The 11,360-nt window shown below is 52.0% G+C and overlaps 1 protein-coding gene across 1 annotated transcript in view; it reads right to left on the bottom strand.

The window, feature by feature from the left end:
• FARP2 (FERM, RhoGEF and pleckstrin domain protein 2) overlaps positions 1-11,360 on the bottom strand; it is an 86,495-nt gene that overhangs the window by 12,486 nt on the left and 62,649 nt on the right. The window contains exons 22-26 of the mRNA XM_010832892.1: positions 10,352-10,415; positions 9,077-9,255; positions 7,618-7,781; positions 5,199-5,288; positions 4,499-4,632 (exon numbers count right to left, since the gene is read on the bottom strand). Of these exons, the coding sequence (XP_010831194.1) occupies positions 4,499-4,632; positions 5,199-5,288; positions 7,618-7,781; positions 9,077-9,255; positions 10,352-10,415 (631 nt within the window). The remainder of the gene's footprint in view (positions 1-4,498; positions 4,633-5,198; positions 5,289-7,617; positions 7,782-9,076; positions 9,256-10,351; positions 10,416-11,360) is intronic.

The raw sequence follows: 11,360 nt of genomic DNA, 5'->3' as shown, positions 1-11,360 counted from the left end.
GGACAGAAATGGTATGGACCTAACAGAAGCAGAAGCTATTAAGAAGAGGTGGCAAGAATACACAGAACTATGCAAAAAAGGTCTTCATGACCCAGATAACCACAATGGTGTGATCACTCACTTAGACCCAGACATCCTAGAGTGTGAAGTGAAGTGAGCCTTAGGAAGCGTCACTACAAACAAAGCTAGTGTAGGTGATGGAATTCCAGCTGAGCTATTTCAAGTCCTAAAAAATGATGCTGTGAAAGCATTGCACTCAACATGCCAGCAAATTTGGAAAACTCAGCAGTGGCCACAGGACAGGAAAAGCTCAGTTTTCATTCCAATCCCTAAGAAGGGGAATGCCAAAAAATGTTCAAACTACTACACAATTGTGCTCATTTTACATCCTAGCAAAGTAATGCTCAAAATCCTTCAAGCTAGGCTTCAATAGTACCTGAACTGAGAACTTCCAGATACACAAGCTGGATTTAGAAAAGGCAGAGGAACCAGAGATCAAATTGCCAACATCCATTGAATCATAGGGCTTCCCAAGTTGTGCAGTGGTAAAGAATCTGCCTGCCAATGCAGGAGACACAGAGCTGTGGGTCAGGAAGATCCCCTGGAGAAGGAAATGGTAACCCACTCCAGTATTCTTGTCTGGAAAATTCCATGGCCAGAGGAGCCTGGCGGCCTACAGTCCACAGGGTCGCAAAGAGTCAGACATGACTGAGTATGCACCAAAGCATATAGTATACTATAAAATGTATAGTTGGATCATAGAAAAAGACAATTCTAGAAAAACAAATGCTTCACTGACTGTGCTAAAGCCTTTGACTGTGTGGATCACAACAACTGTGGAAAATTCTTAAAGAGATATGAATACCAGAGACCTTACCTGCTTCCTGTATGCAGGTCAAGAAGCAGCATTTAGAACTGGACTTAAAACTATAGACTGGTTCAGAATTGGGAAAGGAGTATGTCAAGGCTGTGTTGTATATTGTCACCCTGCTTATTTAACTTCTATGTAGAGTACATTATGTGAAATGCTGGGCTAGATGAAACACAAGCTTCAATCAAGATTGCTAGGAGACATATCAATAACCTCAGATATGCAGGTGATACCACCCTAATAGCAGAAAGTGAAGAGGAACTAAAGAGCCTCTTAATGAGGGTAAAAGAGGGGAGTGAAAAAGCTGGCTTAAAACTCAACATTAAAAAACTAAGATCATGGCTTCTGGTCCCATCACTTCATGGCAAAGAGATGGAGGAAAAATGGAAACACTGACAGACTATTTTCTTGGGCTCCAAAATCACTGTGGATGGTGGACTGCCACCATGAAATTAAAAGACGCTTTCTCCTTGAAAAAAAGCTATAATAAACCTAGACAGCATATTAAAAAGCTGAGACATCACGTTGTCAACAAGGTCTGTATCAGTTTAGTCCCTGGGTCGTGTCTGATTCTGCAACCCCATGGACTGTAGCATGCCAGGCCTCCCTGTCCATTACCAACTCCCAGAGCTTGCTCAAACATGTCTGTCGAGTTGGTGATGCCATCCAGCAACTCATCCTCTGTCTTCCCCTTTTCCTCCCAGCTTCAATCATTCTCAGCATCAGGGTCTTTTCCAATGAGTCAGTTCTTTGCATCAGGTGGCCAAAGTATTGGAGCTTCAGCTTCAGCATCAGTCCCTCCAATGAACATCCAGGACTGATTTCCTTTAGGACGAACTGGTTGGATCTCCTTGCAGTCCAAGGGACTCTCAGGAGTCTTCTCCAACACCACAGTCCAAAAGCACCAGTTCTTTTGTGCTCAGCTTTCTTCATGGTCCAACTCTCACATCCATACATGACTACTGGAAAAACCATAGCTTTGACTAGATAAAACTTTGCCAGCAAAGTAATGTCTCTGCTTTTTAATATGCTGTCTAGGTTGGTCATAGCTTTTTTTCCAAGGAGCAAGCATCTTTTAATTTCATGGCTTCAGTCACCATCTGTAGTGATTTTGGAACCTAAGAAAATAAAAATTTCTATTGTTTCCCCATCTATTTGCCATGAAGTGATGAGACCAGATGCCATGATCTTCATTTTTTGAATGTTGAGTTTTAAGCCAGCTTTTTCACTCTCCTCTTTTACTTTCAAGAGGCTCTTTAATTCCTTTTCATTTTCTGCCACTAGGGTGGTGTTACCTGCATATCTGAGGTTATTGATATTTCTCCCAGCAATCTTGATTGAAGCTTGTGCTTCATCCAGCCCAGCATTTCACATGATGTACTCTGGATAAAAGTTAAATAAGCAGGGTGACAATATACAACACAGCCTTGAGTACTCCTTTCCCAATTTGGAGCTAGTCCATTGATGCATGTCCAGGCTCTAGCTGTTGCTTCCTGACCTGCATACAGATTTCTCAGGAGGCAGGTAAGGCGGTCTGGTATTCACATCTCTTTAAGAATTTTCCACAGTTTGTTGTGATCCACACAGCTAAAGACTTTAGCATAGTCAATGAAGCAGATGTTTCCCTGGAATTCTCTTGCTTTTCCTGTGATCCAATCAATGTTGGCAATTTGATCTCTGGTGCCTCTGCTTTTTCTAAATCCACCATGTACATCTGGAAGTTCTCCGTTCACATATTGTTGAAGCCTGGCTTGGAGAATTTTGAACATTACTTTGCTAGCATGTGAGATGAGTGCAATTGTGCGGTAGTTTGAACATTCTTTGGCATGCCTTTCTTTAGGATTGGAACGAAAACTGACCTTTTCCAGTCCTGTGGCCACTGCTGAGTTTTCCAAATTTGCTGGCATGTTGAGTGCAACACTTTAACAGCATCATCTTTTAGGATTTGAAATAGCTCAGGTGGAATTCCATCACCTCCATTAGCTTTGTTTGTAGTGATGCTTCAAGGCCCCTTTGATTTTACACTATAGGATGTCTGGCTCTAGGTGAGTGATCACACCATCGTGGTTATCTGGGTCATGAAGATCTGTTTTGTATAGTTCTTCTGTGTATTCTTGCTACCTCTTCTTAATATCTTCTGGTTCTGTTAGGTCCATACCATATCTGTCCTTTATTGTGCCCATCTTTGCATGAAATGTTCCCTTGGTATCTCTAAGTTTTTGAGATCTCTAGTCTTTCCCATTCAACTGTTTTCCTCTATTTCTTTGCATTGATCACTGAGGAAGGCTTTCTCATCTCTCCTTGCTATTCTTTGGAACTCTGCATTCAGATGGATATATCTTTCCTTTTCTCCTTTGCCTTTTACTTCTCTTCTTTTCTCAGCTATTTATAAGGCCTCCTCAGACTGCCATCTTGCCTTTTTGCATTTCTTTTTCTTGGGGATGGTCTTGATCACTGCCTCCTGTACAATGTCATGAACCTCTGTCCATAGTTCTTCAGGCACTCTATCAGATCTAATCCCTTGAATCTATTTGTCACTTCCATTGTATAATCGTAAGGGATTTAATTTAGGTCACATCTGAATGGTCAAGTGGTTTTCCCTCCTTTCTTCAATTTAAGTCTGAATTTTGCAGTAAGGAGTTCATGATCTGAGCCACAGTCAGCTCCCGGTCTTGTTTTTGCTGACATATAGAGCTTCTTCATCTTTGGCTGCAAAGAATGTAATCGATGTGATTTGGTGTTGGCCGTGTGGTGATGTAATCGATGTGATTTGGTGATGTCCATGTGGTGATGGCCATGTGGTGATGTCCATGTGGTGATGTCCAGGCGTAGCATCGTCTCTTGTTGGAAGACAGTGTTTGCTATGATCAGTGCGTTCTCTGTGCAAAACTCCGTTAGCCTTTGCCCTGCTGCATTTTGTACTCCAAGGCCAAACTTGCCTGTTACTCCAGTATCTCTTGACTTCCTACTTTTGCATTCCAGTCCCTTATGATGAAAAGCATATCATTTTGGTCTGTATAGTCGAAGCTATGGTTTTTCCAGTAGTCATGTATGGGTGTGAGAGTTGGACCATAAAGAAGGCTGAGCACTGAAGAATTGATGATTTCAAACTATGGTGCTGGAGAAGTCTCTTGAAGTCCTTTGGACAGCAAGAAGATCAAACCATTCAATTCTGAAGGAAATCAACCCTGAATAGTCACTGGAAAGACTGATGCTGAAGCTGAAGCTCCAATACTTTGACCTCCTGATGTGAATAGCTGACTCACTGGAAGAGATCCTGATGCTGGGAAAGATTAAGGTCATGAGGAGAAGGGGGTGACATATGATGAGATGATTGATAACATCACCGACTCGATGGACTGTGAGTTTGAGCAAACTCTGGGTGACGGTGAAGGACAGTATGCTGCAGTCCATGGGTTGTAAAGAGTTGGACACGACTGAGTGACTGAATAACAAAATTCTCTCTTCTGGAACGGGATAAATGAAGGCAACTTATGTATTTACTAACATCTGTTTCAATGAAATAATGACTCCTGTGAAATACTTCCCGGAGCTGGAAAGCTCCTGAGAGCAGTGATGATGGGAGGTGCCAGGGGAAGGGGGGGCGGGGGGTGTGCAGGGCATTACCAGAGTGCCAGCCTCTGCTCCACCTCACGAAGGAAGCCTCTGTGGAACTCGTAGATGGGGTCAATGTTGGAGAAGAGCAAGGTCATCAGGTCTGCAGGCATGGCGTCCGCCTTGACCACCGCGCTCCGGAACCACTGCCGGAAGAGCTCAGGGTGACCCAGGAACCTCACACCTTAGGACATGCGGCACTGACTGCAGAGGCCCCATGAGGACAGCTCAAATCAGTGCTATAGCCAACCTCTCGGCTGATCACCCCAGTTTTCACAATATAAGAAAACAGTTCTGGATGAAAAGCTTCCAAGGAATATGTTGCCAGGTTTACAAAGATTGGACCCAGTACTGACCTGACTAGAGATGTTTTAAGGCAAATATATTTAACAGAACATATATGGCTCAGCTGGTAAAGAATCCACTTGCAATGCGGAGACCTGGGTTCGATCCCTCGGTTGGGAAGATCCCTTGGAGAAGGGAACAGGCCAGTATCCTGGCCTGGAGAATTCCATGGACTGAATAGTCCATGGGGCCGCAAAGAGTTGGATATGACTGAGCGACTTTCACACTTTGCACACTTCACACACATAGACATGCATACACAGATTTCATGACGGCCAAGAGCAGTTTATCAGGAGGGATTCTGTCTCTGACCTAGATTTAAGAAGTAGTCAGAAAATCAAAGTAACAAAGGATTTAGGTTTCATACCACGGTAATAACTTCTAAATCCTTCAGGTATGTTCGTTCCGTAGCGAGAATCTCCTTTGCTATGAAATATGCCTCGTCCGTGGGCACGCACTGCAAAAGGCGCAGAGAGTGTGAGTGAGCATCTGCGGCCATGTCACCGACGGTCCTAACACACCGTCTCTTCTGCTGACATTAACACTTTTTGTGATCTTCACATGTAATTCCCGAGTCACTTCTGAGTAAAAATATAAGCCCAGTTTTATCTCCCTCAGATGTTTTTCTCATATTATGTTATTCTTTTTGAGAAAATAATTGCTGCTTAAACAGTGGCATACCCTGAAACTAATTATTCATTTTGTGATGAGATTATTGTTCCGATATCACTGCCAGGACTGCAGCTGATTAACACACAAATATAGGCAAACCTCAGAGAAACTGTGGGTTGGGTTCCAGACCGCCACAAGGAGGCAAACATTACAGCAAAGTGGATCAAATAAATGTGCGGGGACAAGTCCACGGTGACGAACCCTCCCAAGTGGGGAGGGCAGGGCTGCACCCCAGAGCGGCCCAGGCCTCGTGCCCGCCTGGGCCGGGGGCTGTCTCGACCCTGCAGGGCCCCAGGCCGCCCCGAGCAAACCAAGGTCTGAGTGGCAGCCCCCCTCCACGCTTCCCCCCTGGCGCTCGCCCAGCCCACTCCGTCTCTGCATGCTCACCCTCTGCTCCTCCACCAGGTGGAGGACTTGGGGCTGTCCCTCCTGTGGCAAGCGTGGCCACAGGCACCTGGGGTGTGCCGAGTGCAGAGGCTCCTGCCCTTGAGTGCACAGACTCCCGGAGGAAACAGGTAGGAAGCAACTCTAGCTACTGAGGAAGTGGCCCGTCCGGGCAGCAGAGTGCACAGGACGGGGAGCAGGTGGGGTGCAGGGTGGGCGGTCCGGACCAGCTCAGAGGTCAAGGGTGGGGGCGGGTACAGGGTGAGAGAAGTGGTCATCAGCAGGAAGGCAGGGTCTTTGGGGTCTATCTGAGCACATGATGGTGTGCTGGCCCCAAGGTGAGTCTGGGGGCTGGGGCTGCTCGGGAGGTGAGCCAGGGTGAGGGGGGGCCCACGCATTCTGAAGGTCCGGGCCCAGGCAGGTGGAGGAGGTGAAAGAGTAAGGGAAGGGTGAGAGTCCAAGGCTGCAGGCGATCAGCTTGGGGATGAAGTGTGGTGGGGTCTGAGGCGTGCTGGGAAAGGGAGGCTGGGGGCAGGGGCTTCTCCCTGGGGCCTGAGACCAGCTCCACTGCGGGCAGCGAGTCAGGACAAGAAAGCCTGCAGGGAACTGCCCTGTCTAGGAGGGAGCATTGCTGGGAGGTGGAGGTGCCCAGAAACAACCACGGCAGCATCACTGCCGAGATCACAGCCGCACGGCAGGTGTCACCAGTTAGTGACAGGGGCTGCCAGCAGCAGGGGGCAGCAGTGGCTCATGGACACCAGCCTGGGTAGCCAGGGCCAGCCCCGGATTTCCAGATCAAAGACCAGCTTCTAGGAAACTCAGCGGGGAGAAGGAGAAAGCAAAACGTCGGCTCCTCTGCCAGCCATACCCCAAGGTCAGGGCCCAGGTCAGGGCAGAGGGAGGAGCCGAGCTTTGTTCCCACAGAGCCCGAGGGGAGCCCACCAACAGGCAGAGGAGCACCCGTTAGAAAGGGTGCACCAGCTCCGTTTCAGGCCGTCCCAGCACTGTGGCGCCTCACCAGTTTCCGCAGTTAGTGGGAGACGCTGGTAGGGAAGGGGTTTCAGGCAGCAAGCTGGCACTGGGCTCCGGAGGAGGACTGGGCAGCTCCCCACCCCCACCCCAACCCGCGAGCTGGGCAGCCAGACGCTGATGCCAGAGCCCAAGGCCGGGCCGGTGGACACCAAGGCTCCCAGACCCTGCGTTCCACCGCGGGGCTAGGAACACGGAGGCGGCCCCAGCCCTGCCAAGGGGTCATCAGGGAAACTGGGGCTCCCTGCCTAAAGCTGGGGGCCCCGAGGCCAGGGTGCCCCTGCTTCAGGCCACGGCCTCGCTTGCGAGTGGCATCTCACCTCGGTCCCCGGCTCTGCCTGCCAACCTCGTGCCTGCCCGACACTTAACCTGCAGGTGGGGGACTCACCTTCCGCCACAGGCCCAGCCCCGGAACGCCCCTCCAGGACCACCTCAGCCACCAGCCCCTGCTCCCCTGACCCCCGGGCCTCCTTCTAGCCCCTCCACTGTTAAACTGAAGCCAGTGTTTCGGGGAGCAGCAGGCTGAGGTCTCCGGGATCCAGCCCCACACTCAGAACCGACGGATGCCAGGAACCATGAGAGCAGCGGGGAGGCCCATCATGGTGCCGAAGCCCCCGGAGGCGAGGGGAGGGTCTCAAGACTGGGGCACCCCCCCTCGCCCCCCTCCACTTCCCAGCAGCAAGGCCCCCGGGGGCGCCCACCTTGCGTTTCGGCTCCTCCCGGTCGTCCATCCCGGCTCCAGCAGCGTCACTGAGGACGGGGCCCAGGAGGGGGTTGGGGCCCTGCACAGCTGGGCCCTGGGGGCTCAGGCCCGGTGGGCTCCTCTGGGTGGAAGGAGAAGGCTGAGGACTCTCCACGGAAAGGCCTGGAAGTGAACGGGTGATGGGGGGCGATGAGGAAGGGTGGACCTGAGGGGCAGCACCGCCACCAGGCCCTTCTGGGGACTGCGGCGGCAGGCACGGCTCAGTGTGACCCCGCTTCCCCAGGGAGCCTCCAGGGCAGCCTGGCCTGGGGCTCGGGGTCCCGGGAGATCGGCCGCCACGGAGCAGGGAGGGGACTGCAGGTGGGTGAGGAGGACAGGTGTGCTGAGGCCGATTCACTGACCCTACACCAGAAAGCTGGGTCACTCGGAGTTACCCGCACGGTTTCTACATCCCTGAATTGTTCATTAATAAGGCCTTTAATCTGGCGTTCTAGAATTATGTCACAAAAGCAGTTTCTTTCCCTTCTTCAAGTACTGTTTGCTCTTGATTACACTGAGGCCAAGTTTTCACCTCGTTCTATTTCATCCAACATTTTGTAATACAAAATTATCTTACCTATTTAAAAAAATCCTCAAAGGTTTATTTATAATGTTTTTCTATGAGAAATTAGTAACTATTAAATGCCAAATTTGACAATTACCTTAAAGCAGAATTTCAGAAAAGATATTTGACTGGAGATTAAGAGCAACTTAAGATATCTTAAAAAGTGCAGCGTGCAGGAGGTGGGTGTAGAGAGCTCCCACACCGCAGCCCCACAGCCCCACAGCCCTGCAGCCCCGCAGCCCGGCCCTCCTCCCAGCGGCCCGGTTTCACATTGACAAGCTCAGAGCCCTGGGGAGCCGGAGCCGGGACCTCACCCAGGGCTTCCCGGGACAGGCTCCCCAGGCCGGATGGTAGAGCTGACCTCTGGGCTGCTCACACCACATCGATTCAGACACGGACAAATGTTCACTGACATCGGAAAACCTACCAGACAACGTAGAACAGAAACAGCTAGAACCGGTTTATTAAAATCTGCTTTCATTACACGTTTAAAATCGGCTAAGCCACCTTAAAATAATGTGACTTCCCCACGTCCCCTCCCGCCACACCAAGCCCACGAGGTCATGTCTGCCCAAACACGGCTGCTTCGACCGGAGAAGAGGCTCGCTCCCCAGACGAGCTGTGAGGATCACATGCCAGAGTCCCTTCTGTCCCTCCTTAGTCTGGAGCAGCATGATGAGACACCGTGACCCACTGAAAATTCAGAAAAGAGCATGCAAGCGGAGGCTCGAGAAGGAGGGGGTGCATGAACGCTGACGGCTGATTCATGTCCTCATTCGGCAGAAACCAACAAGACGCCGTGAAGCAGCCGCTCTTCAATCAAAAGGAAAGAAAATGTGTGCAGTCTGCTCACAAGGTGTGTGCTGGTTCCCCAGGCCTGCGTTCCCGGACTGAGGGCCGGCGCTCACGCTCACTGGTCCTGAGAGCAGGTCCACGGGGCGACCCAGCACCCTCCCGCCCCACACAGCCTCCTCCACGAGGTCACCCCCAGGAAGCTCGTAGTGCGGTTTACCAGAAGGTCTCGCACAAAGGCTTTAAAAGCAGAAGGTGACAGGTGAGGAGCTGGTGGTGGCACTGACGCCTCCTACAGGCAGGCCAGGGTGGGCAGGGGTGGGCTCGGCAGGGGTGCCGACGGGCGGGCAACGCTAGCTCGGGGCGGGCGGCTCGTTTGGAATCCACTGTTTGGCTTCTGGGGGTGGTTAGAGCCACCATCTGGTATTGTCACTGTGGGCACAGCTGCCCTTCTATCTGTGGGCTCCACATCTGAGGGTTCAATCGGCGAGGACTGAATTTATTCAGGGGAAAACGTTCCAGAAAGCTCCGGAAAGCAGCATGTGAATGTACACTGTTATGCCTGTTCAGAGCACTGCCGGCGCAGCGGGGGCCGTGCCCACGGAGAGAGGCTTCCCTGTCCGGGTGCGTCGGGGGCGGGCGCCACGCCGTTTCTCGGAAGGGCCCTTCCTGCGGGGGGCGTGCTTTCTCGGGCCCTGGAGCCAGCTGTGTGACTGCCGGGCGACGGCTGTGCTTGCCATTTTGCAAACACCGCCCATGTGTCCTCTAGTGACCAGACTAACGGGCACCGCAACCTGGCATTGGGCATTTATTCTCACTCAATCTGTCGGCCACAGTGAGACGCTGCAGTCACACCCACATCTGTTTTGTCAACTCAGATGCCAGGAGATGGGGCGGATGCATCTGTGGGGTGCTGCCCTCAGGCACGTGGCAGGAAGCGTGTAACCACCCACACTCGAAGCTCTGGAGCGTGCAGGCCACCGTCCCTGTCGTGGAATCTCCGTGTGGGGCCGTGGCTCTGCCAGCCACTTCCAGGAGGGCCTGGCATGTGTGAGTACTGCTCTGGACCCGTGTGATGACGTGACAGGCACTGACCGTAGAAAGTCCTGTCCACGCAGACGACCTGCATTAGTACACAGGCTAACAGGCAGGCGGGCGGCTCAAGCATTTTTAAGGCGCCAAACGTCGCGTTTTAGGTTCCACAGAGGATGTGTGGCCCTACCTGGTGTGGTAAAGAACCTCACACGCCTGTTAACACCGACCCGTGTGCAAGGTCGTCTGCTGGCCGGGGCAGCGCAACTGGGTGGCAGAGTCCTGCTCCAGGACCAACGCTCACACATGGGGTGCGCTCCTGTCCCCTGCGGCCTCGGGGACCTCCAGGTCCTGCAGACGGGCCACGTCTGCAAATGGCGTGTTGTGGCAGGGTCCAAAAGCAAGTGACTGGAGCGGGCAGACAGCTGCTGTCCACCCAGAGGCCACGGCAGGCTCTGCTCTCCAAGTCGCAGGGCCAAGGCCTGAGTGTCTTCAGAAAAACCACTGAAAATGTAAAACTTTCATGTGAAACAGTCAGCAGGGAGCTGCTCTGGAAGAGAGTTTTCTCTGTGGGCTCTATTTCCAATTGTTCCTAAGAATCCTCTCGCAGTGTCGACGCCGTCTGGAGAAGCGCAGTCGTCTTCCCCCGCGGCCTTGTCCTGACCGCCTGACAGGGTGACAAAAGAGAGACCTCACGTTTAGACGGGAAGCTCGGCTACTTTCATTTCATACCTTTAAATGCTCTCCTTCAAAACCCAGTAATAAAATTATCTGGAAATCTTGTGCCTAATAGTGGAACAAGAGTAGGCTCCGGTTTGGAAAAGTCAAGGTCGAGTCTGAAGGTTAAGATGCTGTAGGGTCCAAGCCGCAGCAGCGCCTCGGTGGCTAGAAGGGCGACCACTTGTCCCGAAGAGCAGGGGAGCGCCCATCTCCCGACGGTCCAGCGAAACGGCCCTGGGGGCTGGCAGAAGCCAGGCCGGGCTCCACGTCTGGCCCAGGGTTTTCTGAGTCACTTTCATACAAAATGCGGCTCATGAAGTAAAAGCTGCTCTGAGGGGTCCAAGCGCCACTCCCCTTCCTCCTGCTCTGAGTCCATCCTTCTCCCGAGGCTGACACCGCAGTCCGCCCATGGCCCCGATACTCAGGGGTGACGTCTGTGTGCACGGCGTGTCCAGGGGCGTCTCCCGAGTTTCCTTCTAAGTAAATATGACTCTTTCCTTGTTGAGGGAAGCAAGCACCCCGACCTACAGCTCAGTCCCACTCTGGGCCGGCTGTCCGGCCAACGCCCGCTAGGTGTGGGGTCTTCTCTGTGG

This window comes from Bison bison, unplaced genomic scaffold (assembly GCF_000754665.1).
Source record: "Bison bison bison isolate TAMUID 2011002044 unplaced genomic scaffold, Bison_UMD1.0 scf7180017862692, whole genome shotgun sequence".
NCBI lineage: Eukaryota > Metazoa > Chordata > Mammalia > Artiodactyla > Bovidae > Bison > Bison bison.
Note: the sequence above shows the minus strand (reverse complement) of the source record. Positions and strands in the feature narration are given on the sequence as shown.